The sequence below is a fragment of the Entelurus aequoreus genome, linkage group LG08 (assembly GCF_033978785.1).
Source record: "Entelurus aequoreus isolate RoL-2023_Sb linkage group LG08, RoL_Eaeq_v1.1, whole genome shotgun sequence".
Taxonomy (NCBI): Eukaryota; Metazoa; Chordata; class Actinopteri; order Syngnathiformes; family Syngnathidae; genus Entelurus; species Entelurus aequoreus.
This window is the reverse complement of record NC_084738.1, coordinates 80,501,569-80,524,424: the sequence shown is the minus strand read 5'-3', so window position 1 is coordinate 80,524,424 and position 22,856 is coordinate 80,501,569. Positions and strand designations below refer to the sequence as shown.

The 22,856-nt window shown below is 38.2% G+C and overlaps 1 protein-coding gene across 1 annotated transcript in view; it reads right to left on the bottom strand.

The window, feature by feature from the left end:
• zswim6 (zinc finger, SWIM-type containing 6) overlaps nucleotides 1–22,856 on the bottom strand; it is a 74,870-nt gene that overhangs the window by 32,516 nt on the left and 19,498 nt on the right. The window contains exons 2-5 of the mRNA XM_062057378.1: nucleotides 11,576–11,932; nucleotides 9,828–9,976; nucleotides 9,613–9,763; nucleotides 5,795–5,968 (exon numbers count right to left, since the gene is read on the bottom strand). Of these exons, the coding sequence (XP_061913362.1) occupies nucleotides 5,795–5,968; nucleotides 9,613–9,763; nucleotides 9,828–9,976; nucleotides 11,576–11,932 (831 nt within the window). The remainder of the gene's footprint in view (nucleotides 1–5,794; nucleotides 5,969–9,612; nucleotides 9,764–9,827; nucleotides 9,977–11,575; nucleotides 11,933–22,856) is intronic.

Sequence of the window (22,856 nt, the reverse complement as noted above, 5' to 3'; positions counted from 1 at the left end):
AAAAAAATTTTTACGCTAGCATGCTAACATGCTAACAATAACATCCTTAGAGTTAGCATTAGTGAAATACCAAACGACACTGAGGCGTATACCTGCTAAATTAACTAAAAAAGCTAACATGCTAATGTTAGCGTGCAAAAAATGCTAAGTGTAACATGCGTGAAGTAGCAAGGTGTCTACCTGAAAAATGTGTTTAAAATGTTAGCATGCTAACATTAGCTTGCATCAAGCACCAAAATATGACTGAGGTGTATACCTACCAAATTAGCTTGAAAAAAGCTAGCATTTTAGCGTTGTAATGATAACACTATTGTTCGTCAAGTAAAAAAATATCTGAGGCTGAGGTGTATACCTGCAAAATTTGCAAAAAAAAGCTAGCATGCTAATATTTCTTTGTGGTGTACAGCCCTTTGTTCTTCAACTGTGGTTGTTTTTAAAGGGCTTCATAAATAAAGTTGGTATGGTATGGTATGGTATATTAGCATGCTAACAGTTGTGCCGCAGGCCGTTAAAAGAAATAAGCCAGAGCCGCCATTGGCCCTCGGGCCACATTTTGGACACCTTTAGTAGAAATTTTGTCTGAATGCTGAAGACCCAAAGCCACACTGAAATGCTATCAGTTAGCAAGCTGGCCAGATAGCATCAAGTAACAAAACACATGTGCAAAATGAGCTAAAAAGGCTGGATGCTAAAATGCTAATGAACATGCATCAGGTACCATAATATATTACTCTATGTGTACCTAAAAAAAAATGTTTACGCTAGCATGCTAACATGCTAACAATAACATCCTTAGAGTTAGCATTAGTGAAATACCAAATGACACTGGGGCGTATACCTGCTAAATTAACTAAAAAAGCTAACATGCTAATGTTAGCGTGCAAAAAATGCTAAGTGTAACATGCGTGAAGTAGCAAGGTGTCTACCTGAAAAATGTGTTTAAAATGTTAGCATGCTAACATTAGCTTGCATCAAGCACCAAAATATGACTGAGGTGTATACCTACCAAATTAGCTTGAAAAAAGCTAGCATTTTAGCGTTGTAATGATAACACTATTGTTCGTCAAGTAAAAAAATATCTGAGGCTGAGGTGTATACCTGCAAAATTTGCAAAAAAAAGCTAGCATGCTAATATTTCTTTGTGGTGTACAGCCCTTTGTTCTTCAACTGTGGTTGTTTTTAAAGGGCTTTATAAATAAAGTAGGTATGGTATGGTACGGTATATTAGCATGCTAACAGTTGTGACGCAGGCCGTTAAAGAAATAAGCCACGAGCCGCCATTGGCCCCCGGGCCACATTTTGGACACCTTTAGTAGAAGTTTTGTCTGAATGCTGAAGACCCAAAGCCACACTGAAATGCTAACAGTTAGCAAGCTGGCCAGATAGCATCAAGTAACAAAACACATGAGCAAAATGAGCTAAAAAGGCTGGATGCTAAAATGCTAATGAACATGCATCAGGTACCATAATATATTACTCTATGTGTACCTAAAAAAATTTTTTTACGCTAGCATGCTAACATGCTAACAATAACATCCTTAGAGTTAGCATTAGTGAAATACCAAACGACACTGAGGCGTATACCTGCTAAATTAACTAAAAAAGCTAACATGCTAATGTTAGCGTGCAAAAAATGCTAAGTGTAATATGCGTGAAGTAGCAAGGTGTCTACCTGAAAAATGTGTTTAAAATGTTAGCATGCTAACATTAGCTTGCATCAAGCACCAAAATATGACTGAGGTGTATACCTACCAAATTAGCTTGAAAAAAGCTAGCATTTTAGCGTTGTAATGATAACACTATTGTTCGTCAAGTAAAAAAATATCTGAGGCTGAGGTGTATACCTGCAAAATTTGCAAAAAAAAAAGCTAGCATGCTAATATTTCTTTGTGGTGTACAGCCCTTTGTTCTTCAACTGTGGTTGTTTTTAAAGGGCTTCATAAATAAAGTTGGTATGGTATGGTATGGTATATTAGCATGCTAACAGTTGTGCCGCAGGCCGTTAAAAGAAATAAGCCAGAGCCGCCATTGGCCCTCGGGCCACATTTTGGACACCTTTAGTAGAAATTTTGTCTGAATGCTGAAGACCCAAAGCCACACTGAAATGCTATCAGTTAGCAAGCTGGCCAGATAGCATCAAGTAACAAAACACATGTGCAAAATGAGCTAAAAAGGCTGGATGCTAAAATGCTAATGAACATGCATCAGGTACCATAATATATTACTCTATGTGTACCTAAAAAAAAATGTTTACGCTAGCATGCTAACATGCTAACAATAACATCCTTAGAGTTAGCATTAGTGAAATACCAAATGACACTGGGGCGTATACCTGCTAAATTAACTAAAAAAGCTAACATGCTAATGTTAGCGTGCAAAAAATGCTAAGTGTAACATGCGTGAAGTAGCAAGGTGTCTACCTGAAAAATGTGTTTAAAATGTTAGCATGCTAACATTAGCTTGCATCAAGCACCAAAATATGACTGAGGTGTATACCTACCAAATTAGCTTGAAAAAAGCTAGCATTTTAGCATTATAAAGCTAACACTATTGTTCGTCAAATAAAAAAAAATCTGAGGCTGAGGTGTATACCTGCAAAATTTGCCAAAAAAAAGCTAGCATGCTAATATTTCTTTGTGGTGTACAGCCCTTTGTTCTTCAACTGTGGTTGTTTTTAAAGGGCTTTATAAATAAAGTTGGTATGGTATGGTATGGTATATTAGCATGCTAACAGTTGTGCCGCAGGCCGTTAAAAGAAATAAGCCACGAGCCGCCATTGGCCCTCGGGCCACATTTTGGACACCTTTAGTAGAAATTTTGTCTGAATGCTAAAGACCCAAAGCCACACTGAAATGCTAACAGTTAGCAAGCTGGCCAGATAGCATCAAGTAACAAAACACATGAGCAAAATGAGCTAAAAAGGCTGGATGCTAAAATGCTAATGAACATGCATCAGGTACCATAGTATATTACTCTATGTGTACCTAAAAAAAAATGTTTACGCTAGCATGCTAACAGTACTATGTTAACATGCTAACAATAACATCCTTAGAGTTAGCATTAGTGAAATACCAAATGACACTGAGGCGTATACCTGCTAAATTAACTAAAAAAGCTAACATGCTAATGTTAGCGTGCAAAAAATGCTAAGTGTAACATGCGTGAAGTAGCAAGGTGTCTACCTGAAAAATGTGTTTAAAATGTTAGCATGCTAACATTAGCTTGCATCAAGCACCAAAATATGACTGAGATGTATACCTACCAAATTAGCTTGAAAAAAGCTAGCATTTTAGCGTTGTAATGCTAACACTATTGTTTGTCAAGTAAAAAATATCTGAGGCTGAGGTGTATACCTGCAAAATTTGCAAAAAAAAGCTAGCATGCTAATATTTCTTTGTGGTGTACAGCCCTTTGTTCTTCAACTGTGGTTGTTTTGAAAGGGCTTTATAAATAAAGTTGGTATGGTATGGTATATTAGCATGCTAACAGTTGTGCCGCAGGCCGTTAAAAGAAATAAGCCACGAGCCGCCATTGGCCCCCGGGCCACATTTTGGACACCTTTAGTAGAAATTTTGTCTGAATGCTGAAGACCCAAAGCCACACTGAAATGCTAACAGTTAGCAAGCTGGCCAGATAGCATCAAGTAACAAAACACATGAGCAAAATGAGCTAAAAAGGCTGGATGCTAAAATGTTAATGAACATGCATCAGGTACCATAATATATTACTCTATGTGTACCTAAAAAAAAATGTTTACGCTAGCATGCTAACATGCTAACAATAACATCCTTAGAGTTAGCATTAGTGAAATACCAAATGACACTGAGGCGTATACCTGCTAAATTAACTAAAAAAGCTAACATGCTAATGTTAGCGTGCAAAAAATGCTAAGTGTAACATGCGTGAAGTAGCAAGGTGTCTACCTGAAAAATGTGTTTAAAATGTTAGCATGCTAACATTACCTTGCATCAAGCACCAAAATGTGACTGAGGTGTATACCTACCAAATTAGCTTGAAAAAAGCTAGCATTTTAGCATTATAATGCTAACACTATTGTTCGTCAAGTAAAAAAAATCTGAGGCTGAGGTGTATACCTGCAAAATTTGAAAAAAAAAGCTAGCATGCTAATATTTCTTTGTGGTGTACAGCCCTTTGTTCTTCAACTGTGGTTGTTTTGAAAGGGCTTTATAAATAAAGTTGGTATGTTATGGCATATTAGCATGCTAACAGTTGTGCCGCAGGCCGTTAAAAGAAATAAGCCACGAGCCGCCATTGGCCCTCGGGCCACATTTTGGACACCTTTAGTAGAAATTTTGTCTGAATGCTGAAGACCCAAAGCCACACTGAAATGCTAACAGTTAGCAAGCTGGCCAGATAGCATCAAGTAACAAAACACATGAGCAAAATGAGCTAAAAAGGCTGGATGATAAAATGCTAATGAACATGCATCAGGTACCATAATATATTACTCTATGTGTACCTAAAAAAAAATGTTTACGCTAGCATGCTAACATGCTAACAATAACATCCTTTGAGTTAGCATTAGTGAAATACCAAATGACACTGAGGCGTATACCTGCTAAATTAACTAAAAAAGCTAACATGCTAATGTTAGCGTGCAAAAAATGCTAAGTGTAACATGCGTGAAGTAGCAAGGTGTCTACCTGAAAAATGTGTTTAAAATGTTAGCATGCTAACATTAGCTTGCATCAAGCACCAAAATGTGACTGAGGTGTATACCTACCAAATTAGCTTGAAAAAAGCTAGCATTTTAGCATTATAATGCTAACACTATTGTTCGTCTAGTAAAAAAAAATCTGAGGCTGAGGTGTATACCTGCAAAATTTGCAAAAAAAAGCTAGCATGCTAATATTTCTTTGTGGTGTACAGCCCTTTGTTCTTCAACTGTGGTTGTTTTTAAAGGGCTTTATAAATAAAGTAGGTATGGTATGGTACGGTATATTAGCATGCTAACAGTTGTGACGCAGGCCGTTAAAAGAAATAAGCCACGAGCCGCCATTGGCCCTCGGGCCACATTTTGGACACCTTTAGTAGAAATTTTGTCTGAATGCTGAAGACCCAAAGCCACACTGAAATGCTAACAGTTAGCAAGCTGGCCAGATAGCATCAAGTAACAAAACACATGAGCAAAATGAGCTAAAAAGGCTGGATGCTAAAATGCTAATGAACATGCATCAGGTACCATAATATATTACTCTATGTGTACCTAAAAAAAAATTTTTACGCTAGCATGCTAACATGCTAACAATAACATCCTTAGAGTTAGCATTAGTGAAATACCAAATGACACTGAGGCGTATACCTGCTAAATTAACTAAAAAAGCTAACATGCTAATGTTAGCGTGCAAAAAATGCTAAGTGTAACATGCGTGAAGTAGCAAGGTGTCTACCTGAAAAATGTGTTTAAAATGTTAGCATGCTAACATTAGCTTGCATCAAGCACCAAAATATGACTGAGGTGTATACCTACCAAATTAGCTTGAAAAAAGCTAGCATTTTAACGTTAGAATGCTAACAGTACACCTGCAAAGTGAGTCAAAATGCTAGCAAGCTAGTATTAGAATGCTAACGATTGAGCCGCGGATTGCCAAAAAAAAACAACTAACGAGCTGGACGAAGTGGCTGGGGAGAGGAAAGTCTGGGCTTCCCTGCTTAGGCTGCTGCCCCCGCGACCCGACCTCAGATAAGCGGAAGAAGATGGATGGATGGAGGTGGGAAATGCCGACTTGATTAAATTGCGATGGCGTTGATGCAGGAAGGGGCGTGGCCTCACCTCGGCTGCCGGCGTGGGGCAGAGCGTTGGTCAGGTGGGTCAGCTCGCCGCCGTGGTTGCCGTCCTCCAGGGGGCACACGTCCACGCCATTCCAGCGGCGAAGCTGCCGCAGCCACGAGGCCTTCTGCTCCGCCTTGCAGTGGGGGTTGAGCACGATGCACATCCACAGCGCCCCTGTACATACACACGTACACACACACACACGTACACGCACACACAACTTTATTGGTCACGTGTGGATGCTTGAAATGACAAGAGAGAGGAAGGGAGGAAGGGAGGAAGGACAAAGGACAAGGAGAGAGGATAAATCAAGGATGACAGATGACATGTGGGGGCGGGGCTTATTATTATTATTATTATTATTATGATTCTCCTTGTCTCTTTGTTAGGACCACACCAAGGACGGGGAGAGAGGGGGATGGGGGGAGGTGTCAAGTGATGAAACGCAGAGCAAGAACTTCCAACTAAAATAGACCCTCCATGACTACAAAACATGAACTTTAATGCTGTCCCTCATATTCACTAACCATGGCGATACTGGAATGCTCATCCCGTACGATATCAGCAGGAGTCGTACCCACTTTGAGTATTTTGTAGTGTGCAATGTTGGCAAAGGTTTGCTCAATGGAGAACGATGGTTGGCACGAAAAACACCCACCTATTTATTATTAACCGTCTGGGATGGACTTATGCTGTCTTTAAGTTAAAGTGGAGTGGTATTTTTTAATTTTTTTTATTTAATAACATGTTGACATATACTTAGGCATATTCTTTTAATTGTACGTATATTTGAATAAAAAGAAACTAGATAAAATAGGTAGATTTTTGTAAATATTTCTATATAATTTTAAATGCTTTTATTTAACAAAATTAGATATATTTAGGTATATTTTTCTTTATAATTAAAAATATATTTTAATTAAAATAAACTAGATAAATTTAGGTAGATTTTTGTAAATATTTCTAAATGTATTTGACAAAATGTTGAGATATATTTAGGTATATTTTTGTAATTTAAAAAAATATATAATTATAAATACATTTTATTGAAATAAACTAGATAAATGTAGGTATATTTTTCTAAATACTTTTATGTTTTTAACAAAATGTTGAGATATCCATCCATCCATCCATCTTCTTCCGCTTATGTTGAGATATATTTAAGTATATTCTTCTAAACATGTCTGTATAATTGTAAATATATTTTAATCAAAATAAACTACATAAACGTAGGTACATTTTAGTAAATATTTCTATATAATTTTAAATGGTTTTATTTAACAAAATGTTGATATACCTCAAAATGTTGATATATTGAGGTATATTTTAGTAGATTTTTGATATTAATACAAATATATTTTAATTAAAAAAGACTACAAACATGTAGGTAGATATTGGTAAATATTTCTATATAATTTTAAATGTTTTTATTTAACAAAATGTTGAGATATATTTAGGTGTATTTTTCTAAATATTTCTATACAGTTATAAATATATTTGAATTAAAATAAACTAGATAAATGTAGGTAGATTTTTGTAAATATTTCTATATAATTTGAAATGTTTTTAAAAAAAGTGTTATATATTTAGGAATATTTTTCTATATAATTATAAATATATTTTATTAAAATAAACTAGATAAATGTAGGTAGATTTTTCTAAATATTTCTATATAATGTTTTTAACAAAAATGTTGAGATATATTGAGGTATATTCTTCTAAACATTTCTGAATAATTGTAAATATATTCTAATCAAAATAAACTACATAAATGTAGGTACATTTTAGTAAATATTCTATATAATTTAAAAAAGTTTTTATTTAACAAAATGTTGTTATATTGAGGTATATTTTAGTAGATTTTTTATATAAATACAAATATTTTAATTAAAATAGACTACATACGTACATGTAGGTAGATGTTTGTAAATATTTCTATATAATTTTAAATGTTTTTGTTTAACAAAATGTTGAGATATATTTGTGTATTTTTCTAAATATTTCTATACAATTATAAATATATTTTAATTAAAATAAACTTGATAAATGTAGGTAGATTTTTGTAAATATTTCTATATAATTTTAAATGTTTTTGTTTAACAAAATGTTGAGATATATTTAGGTATATTTTTGTAAATATTTCTGTATAATTATAAATATATTTTAATTTAAACAAACTAGACAAATGTAGGTAGATTTTTGTAAATATTTCTACATAATTTAAAATGTTTTTAACAAAATTTTGAGATACATTTAGGAATATTTTTCTATATAATTATAAATATATTTTAATTAAAATTAACTAGAAAAATGTAGGTACATTTTTGTAAATATTTCTATATCATTTTAAATATGTTTATTTAACGAAATGTTAAGATATAATTAGGTATATTTTTCTAAATAATTATAAATATATTTTAATTAAAATAAACAAAATAAATGTAGGTAGATTTTTGTAAATATTTCTATATAATTTTAAATGTGTTTATTTAACAAAATGTTGCGATATTATGTATATTTTTCTAAATGTTTCTATATAATTATAAATATATTTCAAATAAAATAAATCAGATAAATGTAGGTAGATTTTTGTAAATATTTCTATATAATTCTAAATGTATTTAACAAAATGTTGACATATATTTAGGTGTATTTTTCTAAATATTTCTATATAATTATAAATATATTTTAATTAAAATAAACTACATAAATGTAGGTAAATTTTTGTAAATATTTCTATAAAATTTCAAATGTTTTTAACAAAATGTTGAGATAAATTTAGGAATATTTTTCTATATAATTATAAATATATTTTAATTTAAATTAACTAGATAAATGTAGGTACATTTTTGTAAATATTTCTATATAATTTGAAATGTTTTTATTCAACACAATGTTGAGATATTTCGGTATATTTTTCTATATAATTATAAATATATTTTATTTAAACTAAACTACATAAATGTAGGTAGATTTAATTTTAAATGTTTTTATTTAACAAAATGTTGAGATATATTTAGGCATATTTTCTAAATATTTCTATAGAAATGCAAATATATTTTAATTAAAAGAAACTAGATAAATGTAGGTACATTTTTGTAAATATTTCTGTATGATTTTAAATGTTTTTATTTAACAAAATGTTGAAATATATTTAGGTATATGTTTGTAAATGTTTCTATATAATCATAAATATATTTTATCTAAAATAAACTACATAAATGTAGGTAGATTTTTGTAAATATTTCTATTTAATTTTTAATGGGTTTTTTTTAACAAAATGTTGAGATGTATTTAGGTATATTTTCTATATAATTATAAATATATTTTAAATAAAATAAACTAGATAAATGTTGGTAGATTTTTGTACATGTTTAGATATAATTATATTCTTCTAATAGATGAATGTAGGTAGATTTACAAGATAAGGTTTCAATGGCAAGATGCTGCCCCCTGCTGTTTGGGAGCCTTAGATAAAGAGCAATATCTCATTACGTCTTATTAAATACTTTGGTTTGTATGTTGCACATTAGCTGACTGCTATGCTAGTATGCCCGTTCCTGTCACTAACTGCATGTCACATGTCAGGTTAACTTTCAGTTTCATTACCCAGCAAGGCGATGCAACCTCGGTGGACAAAAGCATGAGAGATGGGCGACCATTTTAGAGATTGCCCAAACAGTGCTGGTTTTGCTGTTGTTTGTAGAATAAATTGTTAAACTTCTGTCATTGGTTTAGAAGGGGAGAGGGAGGGGCCTAACATGGCGATGATTAGCATGTGATGTTACTTGCAAAGCTAATGAGAACTTTTTGGGTACCGAGTTCATCCCACAGCTGCCTGTACTTGTCGGTCATGGTGGTCCCCTGTTGTCTCCACAGCGCCAGTCGGGGGTCCCCCATGAACTGCTCGGTGATCAGCGTCAACATGCGGGCGCCGTTGGAGTCCCTCATCTTCAGCATCTCTCTCACCTGCGCACACCAGGTGTGTGTGAGCGCTGGCCCGGCTAGCCAGCTAGCGTAGCGGCGGTCTCACCTTGCTGAAGAGCAGGTTGAGCTGCTTGCCCGAGCCGTGGTAGCCCCCCTGGGACAGGAAGAGCTTGACCTGCTCCTGGACTTGCTCCTCGTCCAGATGCCAGCAGTTCTCGTCGTCCACGCTGGCCCCGGCCGTCGGATCAGGAGCGCCTGCGGGCGATTACTCAATCTAACTTGGTCTGTATCACACTTTTTATACTCAGGTCTAAATCCTTTAATCCAAAATATGTGGATGGATCTTTTTTTATTTCCTAGTCAATTATTTTACCTTGTTTCATCATCTTTTGCCTCCTATTTAACTTATTTTACCTTCTATTTACCTTTTTAACATTCTATAATTCTTCTTTTACCTTCAATTTACCTTACTTGACCTTTTATTTACCTTTTTAACCTTCTATTTAGCTTCCATATTTCTTCTTTTACCTTTTATTTACTTTCTATTGACCTTAATTTACCTTTTATTTACCCTTTTCACTTATTTTACCTTCTCTTTTCCTTTTATTTACCTTCTATTTAACTTATTTTACCTTCTATTCATCATTTATGTTCTTTCACCCTCAATTTACTTTATTTGACCTTTACCTCTTTTACCATCTATTTAATTTATTTACCTTCTATATTCCTTCTTTCACCACCCATTTACCTTATATATTCCTTCTTCTACCTTTTACCACCCATTTATCTTTTTTACCTTCTATTTAACTTCCATTCTCTCCTATTTATCTTTTATTTCCCACCTATGTACCTTTTTTACCTTCTATTTAACTTCTTTTATCTCCTATTTCCCTTCTTTTACCCTCAATTTAACTTTTATTTACTTTCTATTTGTCTTTTACCCCTTATCCACCTTATTTGACCTTTTATTTACCCTCAATTTACCTTATATTTAACATCTTTTACCTTTTATTTACCTTCTATTTTGCGTCTTTTACCTTTTAGTCACCTTATTTTGCCTATTATTTACCTTCCTTTACCTCACTTTACCTTATATTTACATTTCGATTAACATCTTACCTTTGAATTACCTTCTATTTTACATATTTTACCTTTGATTTACCCTCTATAATGTGTATTTTATGCTGAAGCTGTTACATATACTGTAATATTGTACATGGTCATTGTTATTTGTTGTATATATTATATAAAAATATATCAGTATATATGATATACTGTCTAAATAATATGTAAATATTACATATATATGTTATATTTTATATTGCTACAACGGTACATTTTTAGTCTACTTTATACCTGCATTGTCCTTTCCATCCTTTGTAACTGAGCTACTGTGTGGAACAATTTCCCTTGTGGATCAATAAAGTTTGTCTAAGTCTAAGTCTCAGTCTCTTTTACACTCAATTTACATTTTATTTACCTGTCATAACTTCCTTTACCTTCTATTTACATGATTTTACCCTGAATTTGTTCTTTTACCTTTTATTTACCTTCTATTTGCCTTCGTTACCTTCTTTTTTTTACCTAACAATTACTTTTTTGTATCTTCTTTCCCTTATATTTACCTTCTCTTTAACTTCTTTTACCTTCTATTAACCTGTTTTACCTTCTAATTTACTAACTTTTACTACCTTCTAGTTAACTTTGTTCAAATATGCCTGTTAAAACACTATTGACTATAGTAAGAATACATTTATGGGAATAAAAACACAGTAGTGGTACAAATAGAAAATAAGCGAATAAAAACACAGTAGTAGTACAAATAGAAAATAAGCGTATTGAAGTTCTTCTGACCGTGGACTTGGTTGATCTGGGAGTTCTGGGACAGGATCTCGTCGGCCAGCTTCTGGGCGGTGGGCAGCACCTCGGTGTGGTGCACGGTGATCAGGTACTGCACCAACTTCTGCAGCTGGTCCCGGTTCATCTGGAAGAGCGTCTCGGAGATGGGCAGGCGCAGCTTGACCAGCTCGGGGCTGCGCACCCGGTAGAGCGAGAGCGCCACCACGTGGGCGCAGTAGAAGATGTCCTTGTTGCCGCAGCCGCACGTCACCGCCGTGATCTTGCAGCGGTCGAAGCTGATGCTCACGCTGCACTGCGCCTCCGCCTCCGACGACGTGGCCGGCTCGCGCACCGTGCCGCTCAGGTGGAAACCTGCGACAAAGGGAGCGGCGCTCAGTCATGGCGGTTTACACCAGGTGGTCCCTGCAAGCGTGCGGACTACCGAGCCTAACGCAAAGTGAGGTTGACTAAGATACACTCTCCGTCGCACATGCACGGGTTGGTAGATGCAACTACTGCCATCGGGAGGTTGCCTACAGCCGCAGCCAAAACAACCCTGTTCATTTTGACTGTTCCTAGAAGTGTTTAAAAACTGGATCTAGTCCACTTCGCCCTCCCCGCTGCTTGCAGAGCTATGCCGCCACAGGCATAGCTCGGTTGGTAGAGTGGCCGTGCCAGCAACTTGAGGGTTCCAGGTTCGATACTCGCTTCCGCCATCCTAGTCACTGCCGTTGTGTCCTTGGGCAAGACACTTTACCCACCCAAACTGGTTTAAATGTAACTTAGATATTGGGTTTCACTATGTTTCACTTATCTCTCACGGACACACACCTGTTGTTGTTGCTGACTTTGGGACTTATCGGCTGCACGACATCAAGGCCGTGAAACAAAGACACGCGGCAGGCTTACACACACACATCCACAAAAATATACGCAACACACACATACCCCGCCCCCAATCTAACGCCCTCAACGCAAATCCCATAGGGGTGAAGGAAGGATGGGCAGCGCCTGAGAGCTGCGGCCAGCCACCATGGCCCCCCCACTCCCTCCCCTCTGTTGCTAGATATCTGGAGATGTGCGTTGTGGTATGTATATGTGTTTTGCTATGGAGGTTTTTTCCCACTCCAGACTGGGCTCCTAAGGGGGAGTATTGTATTTTTTTACTCATCCTTCCTCAGCGTTGACCTTTTTCCCATCTTTTGCGGGGCGCCTTGTGGCGACCCATCAGCGTTCCTGTTCTGTAAACCTGTACACTAGGGGTGTAACGGTACACAAACATTTCGGTTTGGTACGCACCTCGGTTCAGAGGTCATGGTTCGGTTCATTTTCGGTACAGTAAGAAAACAACAAAATATAATTTTTTTTGGCTATTTATTTACCAAATTTGTAAACAATGGCTTTATCCTTTTAACATTGGGAACACTATAATAATTCTGTCCACGTTAATCAACATTAAAGGCCTACTGAAATAGTTTTTAAAAATTTAAACGGGGATAGCAGATCCATTCTATGTGTCATACTTGATCTTTTCGCGATATTGACATATTTTTGATGAAAGGATTTAGTAGAGAACGACGACGATAAAGGTCGCTGATAAAAAAAAGCCTTGTCTGTACCGGAAGTAGCGTGAGGTCACAGGTTGAAAGGCTCCTCACATTTCCCCATTGTTTACACCAGCAGCGAGAGAGATTTGGACAGAGAAAGCGACGATTACCCCATTAATTTGAGCGAGGATGAAAGATTTGTGGATGAGGAAAGTGAGAGTGAAGGACTAGCGTGCAGTGCAGAACGTATCTTTTTTCGCTCTAACCGTAACTTAGGTACAAGGGTTCATTGGATTCCACACTTTCTCCTTTTTCTATTGTGGATCACGGATTTGTATTTGAAACCACCTCGGATACTATATCCTCTTGAAAATGAGAGTCGAGAACGCGAAATGGACATTCACAGTGACTTTTATCTCCACGGCAAAGCTCTTTAGCTACTGAGCTAACGTGATAGCATCGGGCTCAAATGCAGATAGAAGCAAAATAAATAAACCCCTGACTGGAAGGATAGACAGAAGATCAACAATACTATTAAACCATGTACATGTAAATACACGGTTAATACTTCCCAGCCTGGCAAAGCTTAACAATGCTGTTGCTAGCGACGCCATTGAAGCTAACTTAGCAACGGGACCTCACAGAGCTATGATAAAAACATTAGCGCTCCACCTACGCCAGCCAGTCCTCATCTGCTCATCAACACCCGTGCTCACCTGCGTTCCAGCGATCGACGGAAGGACGGAGGACTTCACCCGATCATCCGTGCGGTTGGCGGCTAGCGTCGGCTAGCGCGTCTGCTATCCAAGTAAGTCCTCCTGGTTGTGTTGCTACAGCCAGCCGCTAATACACCGATCCCACCTACAACTTTCTTCTTTGCAGTCTCCATTGTTCATTAAACAAATTGCAAAAGATTCACCAACACAGATGTCCAGAATACTGTGGAATTTTGAGATGAAAACAGAGCTTTTTGTATTGGATTCAATGGTGTCCGAATACTTCCGTTTAACTATTGACGTCACGCGCATACGTCATCATACATAGACGTTTTCAACCGGAAGTTTAGCGGGAAATTTAAAATTGCACTTTATAAGTTAACCCGGCCGTATTGGCATGTGTTGCAATGTTAAGATTTCATCATTGATGTATAAACTATCAGACTGTGTGGTCGGTAGTAGTGGCTTTCAGTAGGCCTTTAAACAGTTTCAAGTCAACTCATCATGCTTAATTTATTACAGCATTTGGGAAGCCTGTAGTTGATTTTTATTATGTAAATGTTATATTTTTATCAACATGTGATAGCAGGGACCCTGCCATTCAAAACTAGGCTGCTGCCTTACTAATGATTAGTGTAACCATAGCTGAAAAAATGGTACAATAGCAAGAGGAGAGACTATTCATCCCTGAACACCATGGAGTTCATGTAGGCTTAAAGGCCTACTGAAATGATTTTTTAAAATTCAAACGGGGATAGCAGATCCATTCTATGTGTCATACTTGATCATTTCGCGATATTGCCATATTTTTGCTGAAAGGATTTAGTAGAGAAAATCGACGATAAAGTTCTCAACTTTTGCTCGCTGATAAAAAAAAGCCTTGCCTGTACCGGAAGTAGCGTGACGTCACAGGAGCTAGTATTCCTCACAATCTTCCTTTGTTTACAATGGAGCGAGAGAGATTCGGACCGAGAAAGTGACGATTACCCCATTAATTTGAAAGAGGATGAAAGATTCGTAGATGAGGAACGTTACAGTGAAGGACTAGAGAGGCAGTGATGGACGTATCTTTTTTCGCTCTGACCGTAACTTAGGTACAAGCTGGCTCATTGGATTCCACACTCTCCTTTTTCTATTGTGGATCACGGATTTGTATTTTAAACCACCTCGGATACTATATCCTCTTGAAAATGAGAGTCGAGCACGCAAAATGGACATTTAAAGTGACTTTTATCTCCAAGACAATACATCGGTGACACACTTAGCTACTGAGCTAACGTGATAGCATCGTTCTCAAATGAAGATAGAAACAAAATAAATAAACATCTGACTGGAAGGATAGACAGAAGATCAACAATACCATTAAACCATGTACATGTAACTACACGGTTAAAAATTCTCAGCCTGGTAAGGCTTAACAATGCTGTTGCTAACGACGCTAAGGCTAATTTAGCAACTTAGCAACCGGACCTCACAGAACTATGATAAAAACATTAGCGCTCCACCTACGCCAGCCAGCCCTCATCTTCCCATCAACAGCCGTGCTCACCTGCGTTCCAGCGATCGACGGCGCAACGAAGGACTTCATCCGTGGGTTTGGCGGCAAGCATCGGCTAGGCATAGTAAGTAGTCCTTGTTGTGTTGCTGTAAGTATTGTACTTAGCCGCTAATACACCGATCCCACCAACAACGTTCTTCTTTGCAGCCTCCATTGTTCATTAAACAAATTGCAAAAGATTCACCAACACAGATGTCCAGAATACTGTGGAATTTTGTCGAAGAAAACAAGAGGTTTTTGTATCGGGTCCGATGGGGTCCGACCACTTCCGTGGATTTTGTGACGTCACGCGCATAAATCATATCCAAAGGAGTTTTTCAACCGGAAGTGTGGCGGGAATTTTAAAATTGCACTTTATAAGTTAACCCGGCCGTATTGGCATGTGTTTCAATGTTAAGATTTCATCATTGATATATAAACTATCAGACTGTGTGGTCGGTAGTAGTGGGTTTCAGTAGGCCTTTAATGATGCAGTTACATTATTATATCAACTATAAGAGGCAGAAAGTCTTCATTTAACATAATGTCCTGCTTCAACACAGCTCAATCAACACAGAAAAGGGTAAAGTGAAATAACAGACAGACAGGGCTTTGCTGTCCGTAACACAGACACACGACAAAATGAGCTAACGTTACGCTAAAAGCGAATTAGCCTTCACCTCAAGCCAGGACTGCGAGCAAGCTGAGCTGCCGTTTATGTTTCTAGAAGGTCAACGGGCTCATAGTGATGTTACTAGTAGTTGACTGGGAGGTGTTTATTATCATTTGGGGAGAGTCCGCCGCCTGATGATTACCTGCTAAACACTAAGCACTGACTACATGCGCTCTGAATACGCACTGCTGATTGGCTGTTACCGCTCTGTATGTAACCAATCAGATGGTTGTGTGGGTGGGACAATACTGGGTGCTGTGTAGAGGACTGACAGAGACAGGCAGAAGGAAGCGCAGGCGGCTACTTAATATGTCCGTGTGGAAACTCGTCCGGTACACCTCTGAACCGAACCGAAACCCCCGTACCGAAAGGGTTCAATACAAATACACGTACCGTTACACCCCTACTGTGCACTGTTTGTTTGTCTAATCTTGAACAGCTTTGCGCTGAAAACAAAGTTTCGTTGTACTTGTGCAATGACAATAAAGACCTATCCTATCCTGAAGCGCTTTGAGTCACGAGAGAAAAGCGCTATATAAATATAATTCACTCCACTTCACACTGTCGGGGCGGCGCTCGCTCCTCCAGTCGCGCCTGGCCTGCAGCTGAACCGCCGACGTAACGAGCGCGGGGGAGGCCGCTGCCGGGGTGGAGGGGGGACTAGAGAGAGAGAGAGAAGGGGAAAGAAAAAAAAAAAAAGTGGAAACGCTCTCAGCTGAGCGCCGCGTCAGGAGGGTTGTCTTGGCGGCGAGCCAAAGCGCTGAGCTCAGCATTCTGTCATGCACTTCCTCTCTTGCATAACACGGCTCGGGCGCACCGCGTGGCAACCCCACTCCACTCCTGCCCCCAACGTGGCTGTCATTACTTGATCATTTCGCCACACCGCTGCCCGTATAGGCGTGAACGGGCGCTTCTCCGCCGAGGTGTGCTTTTGTGTGCATCGGGCCGAGTTCTGGTGATGACACTGCGGGGGAGGCTAATCTGTTCCCCGTGGCCATGCGGAGGCACCCCGGGGGAGGGGAGCTAGAAAAGGAGGCGTAAACAAGCAATCAATGGTCACGCTAGGCTAATTAGCATCTGTCCTCTGCGGGTACTGGCGACATACCACTTGCGGATAATGGCTGCCTCTAGCTAGGGATGGGGACTGAGAGGATTTTTCCAGTTCCACTTTAGATTCTCCTTAACCAGTCGGTTGCTGAACGGTTCTCTAATCGATTCTTTTTGGGAGGTAAAAACAGAGAAAAAAGGGTGGATTAGCATTTTATTTAGTTTAGAGTAGGGTTGTATGGTATACCGGTACTGGTATAGTACCACGATACTAATTAATCATATTCAATACTATACCGCCTCTAAAAAGTACCGAAACCACCCCCCCCTGCCCAACCATCGTCGTCATGTCGTGACATTGCTGGTTTTACGAGCAGAGGAGCATGTTCGGCAGCGCGCGCACACTGAGTACTTACAAGCAGACACAGTGTGTAGACAGAAAAGGGAGAACGGACGCATTTTGGTGTAAAAAGTAAAGATAAAGGTGAAGTTATAACACTGACACACCCTCAGGGAGAGGTGCTTTAAGACATGGCTATCTAGCTAGCGGATAACATCCATCCGCAGTGTTTTAGCTACTTCTAAATCACTAATCCTGGCCTCTATGGCGACAAATAAAGTAAGTTTCTTACAAGTCACTGGAGGACGAGGAATAGCTAAACTTGCTTCACTACACACCGTAGGAGGATACAATAGCTCAACGGCGTCACAATGTAAACAAATGCCACGGGTGGATCTACACCCGACATCCACTGTAATGATACCAAGTACAGGAGTGTATCTCGTCGATACTACTATATATATATATTTTTTAAATTCATATTATATTCATAAACTCAGTAAATATGTCCCTGGACACACGAGAACTTAAATTATGACCAACGTATGATCCTGTAATTACTTGGTATCGGATCGGTACCAAGCTATACCGGTGCGGTATGGCTCTGTTGGTAGAGTGGCCGTGCCAGCAACTTGAGGGTTCTGGGTTCGAGCCCCACTTCTGCCATCCTAGTCACTGCCGTTGTGCCCTTGGGCAAGACACTTTACCCACCTGCTCCCAGTGCCACCCACACTGCTTTAAATGTAACTTAGATATTGGCTTTCACTATGTAAAAGCGCTTTGAGTCACTAGAGAAAAGCGCTATATAAATATAATTCACTTCACTAAATGTGTGGTATCACCCAAAACTAATGCAAAGTATCAAAGAAGAGAAGAATAAGTGATTATTACATTTGAACAGAAGTGTAGATAGAACATGTTCAAACAGAAAATAAGCCAATTCTTCATGTTTACATCGATTGTACCAACTTTTCGGTTGGCGAACCGTGTTGAAGAACCAATTCAAGTTCATAGGGTGAAGTGTCTTGCTCAAGGACACAACGGACGTGACTCGGTTGGTAGAAGGTGGGGATCGAACCAGGAACCCTCAGGTTGCTGGCACGCCCACTCTCCCAATTGGGCGCTTTTACATTATGCATGCGGGTAATAACCTGTGATTAATCGAAATGCATATGCATATTTTTTTTTTACGTATAACTTGCTTTAAAATCCTAAATGGAGGTGACAAGCAGATATTGAACTCTTTGCTTTTATCTCACAAAAATAGTTTTGCAATACAGTATATAATAATATAATCGGCATGTTCTGATAATATTAAAGTTAAAAAAAATATGCATTTTTTTCCTGTCAAAATTGAAAGAACATATTCATACCTCCCTGCTTGGCACTCTTTTTGATTGGTTGATTGATTGATTGATTGATTGAAACTAGGGATGTCCGATAATGGCTTTTTGCCGATATCCGATATTCCGATATTGTCCAACTCTTAATTACCGATACCGATATCAACCGATTAGGGCTGAAACTAACGATTAATTTGATAATCGATTAATCTGTCGATTATTACTTCGATTAATCGATTAATAATCGGATAAAAGAGACAAACTACATTTATATCCTATCCAGTATTTTATTGGGAAAAAAACAGTTTACTGGCACCATACTCATTTTGATTATTGTTTTTCAGCTGTTTGTAAATGTTGCAATTTATAAATAAAGGTTTATTTAAAAAAAAAAAAAAAAAAAAAGTTTTTTAAAAATACATTTTAAACTCTGCGCATGCGCATAGCATAGATCCAACGAATCGATGACTAAATTAATCGGCAACTATTTTAATAATCGATTTTTAATCGATTAGTTGTTGCAGCCCTACAACCGATATATACAGTCGTGGAATTAACACATTATTATGCCTAATTTGGACAACCAGGTATGGTGACGATAAGGTCCTTTTTTTTTTTAATTAATAAAATAAGATAAATAAATTAAAAACATTTTCTTGAATAAAAAAGTAAGTAAAACATAGAAACTAGTAATTAATGAAAATGAGTAAAATTAACTGTTAAAGGTTAGTACTATTAGTGGACCAGCAGCACGCACAATCATGTGTGCTTACGGACTGTATCCCTTGCAGACTGTATTGATATATATTGATATATAATGCAGTGTTTCCCATAAACTGCCAAGATACCTGTGGCGGTGGGGGCATGGCTATGGGCGTGGTCACCATGACATCATCGAGTAATTTGCATAATTTACTACAATGATATGATTTTCTCTAAAAAGTCTTAAAAAAATGTATACTTACTAATTAATAATAACAGTTTTGTTTTAAACGTCCATCCATCCATCCATTTTACAATACAATTACAACACTTTATGTACATATTTATATACAGATTTGAACAATAAGTTATTCACTGAAATATATTTATTAATTGTGGTTCTTACAAAAAATATATCTTATAAAATATAAAAGCTAAAATGTCTCATAAAGCTCTGCCCCTTTAATTAGTGCATACTAAATAATTTAACTTTAGCCTACTACTACAACCATATTATTTACCAGCAACATAAAGTGAAACAGAGGCAGAGGTGTCCTGCCACTGTCAGTAACAAATAAACAGAAAACAGTAGTGGTGGTAGATAGACACAGAGCTTCCTGAAACATCTGATCCACTGAACAAAGAGCTCCAAAAATCTTGAACTTTAGACTGCCATCAGTTTTACTCCCTACACTTAACCATGTGTTTCCTACTGCCTGCAGACTTTGCACCCTTTGTTATACACACATGTTGTGTTTCTAATATAAATACATTTAATAAAGTCAAATACAAATAAGGCAACAAGAGAAGTATCCTACACTTCTCTTTTGTAAAGTAAATCTGAACAGCCGATATGGGCATCTATATCAACTATATGATTTGCCTGAGAAGCTGGAGAGGACAAAAAATAAATAAATAAAAAATAAAAATAAATAAAAATAATTTATTTATTTTTTTAATTATTTATTTATTTTATTTGTGGTGGATGTAATTCTTTCGTGGCGGGCCGCCACAAATAAATGAATGTGTGGGAAACACTGAGATTGCACAGTACAGTACATATTCCGTACAATTGACCACTAAATGGTAACACCCCAATAACTTTTTCAACTTGTTTAAGTCGGGGTCCACGTTAATCAATTCATGGGTTGGAATTGGGGGGTTAAATCACCAAAAAATTATTCCCGGCCGCGGCCACCGCTGCTGCTCACTGCTCCCCTCACCTCCCAGGGGGTGATCAAGGGTGATGGGTCAAATGCAGAGAATAATTTCGTGTGTGGGTGACAATCATTGGTACTTTAATTTAATTTGGTAAAAAAAATATATATATATATTTTTTATCGAAACCCATTTTTTCCAGGCTTTCGCGGGCCACATAAAATGATGTGGCAGGCCAGAACTGGCCCCCCCTGCCCCGGGCCTCGAGTTTGACACCTGTGATATAAAAAGGTAAAACAAACAAAACTTTCGACTTGTGTGAGGGACAATGTGGTTATGTACGTGCTCTCTTGTCCCAGTCCAGCCTGATTAGCCCCCAGAGCAGGGGCCAACATATGGAGGGGGGCCGGGGGGCGGGGCCAGGACAAGGCGACCAGTCAAGTGAGCGACGGCGCTACTAGTTAATGTGTGTTGAGGGAGGGAGGGGCTTGGGGGTGGGGGGTTCTGGGAAATTGAGGTCAGTGAGGATTTGGGTTAACTGGGTCAATCTGTGTGCTCGGCTTCTTTGAGGCGCTAGCGTGCTAATCGATGGCATGGACCGCTGCACTTTAACGGAACATCGTTCAGTCATTCGTTCATTCAGCGCCATTGTGCCGCTGCGCTGCGTTCAGGGACGCCGCCGGTGTCAGGTGACGCCGTGTGTGCGCACACAAAGGGGGACGTTCTGGACATGTGACAACACGTGCCGTTCAACTGTTGAGATGAGACGTGTCGTGTCGTGCCGGCGTGCGAGGACGCAGTCGGCGGCGCCGTCGCTCCTTTTTTGTTCATCCTCGTCCATTTCTTTCCACTCCAGAGAGCCACGGCGGTCGTTTTCTCCCACGGCGGCTAATGAGCGCCACGATTCCACAAAGGGGGGGGTCGATAAAATCAAATAAAACCTTTTAAGGCCGCCCCTGCTGATGAGTACGGTGTCGTTTATTCACGCTAGCTTAGCATTAGCACGGCTAACCAGGTAACTTTGTCACAAACGAGTTGCATTTGGTACAAAAGTAGTCTTGGCGATAAAACGATATCAATAAATATCGCCATACATACATAATCGATATCAATAATGAGAAGGTGTTGGATCATTTGTATTTCTTTATCGTGGGAAGAAAGCGTATGGAGATGCTACATGCTACATTCACAGACTTTATACTGAATTGTGTTGATTGGCAAACAAGGATGAGTTACCTCCTGTATGGAGATGCTACATGCTACATTTACAGACTTTATATTGTGTTGATTGGCAAACGAGGATGAGTTACCTCCTGTATGGAGATGCTACATGCTACATTCACAGACTTTATATTGTGTTGATTGGCAAACAAGGATGAGTTACCTCCTGTATGGAGATGCTACGTGCTACATTCAGACTTTATATTGTGTTGATTGGCAAACAAGGATGCGTTACCGCCAATATGGAGATGCTACATGCTACATTCAGACTTTATATTGTGTTGATTGGCAAACAAGGATGAGTTACCTCCTGTATGGAGATGTTACATGCTACATTCACAGACTTTATATTGTGTTGATTGGCAAACAAGGATGAGTTACCTCCTGTATGGAGATGCTACATTCACAGACTTTATATTGTGTTGATTGGCAAACAAGGATGAGTCACCTCCTGTATGGAGATGCTACATGCTACATTCACAGACTTTATATTGTGTTGATTGGCAAATAAGGATGAGTTACCTCCTGTTTGGAGATGCTACATGCTACATTCAGACTTTATATTGTGTTGATTGGCAAACAAGGATGAGATACCTCCTGTATGGAGATGCTACATTCACAGACTTTATATTGTGTTGATTGGAAAACAAGGATGAGTTACCTCCTGTATGGAGATGCTACATGCTACATTCAGACTTTATATGCCTCCTGTATGGAGATGCTACATGCTACATTCACAGACTTTATATTGTGTTGATTGGCAAACAAGGATGAGTTACCTCCTGTTTGGAGATGCTACATGCTACATTCAGACTTTATATTGTGTTGATTGGCAAACGAGGATGAGATACCTCCTGTTTGGAGATGCTACATGCTACATTCAGACTTTATATTGTGTTGATTGGCAAACAAGGATGAGTTACCTCCTGTATGGAGATGCTACATTCACAGACTTTATATTGTGTTGATTGGCAAACAAGGGTGAGTTACCTCCTGTATGGAGATGCTACAT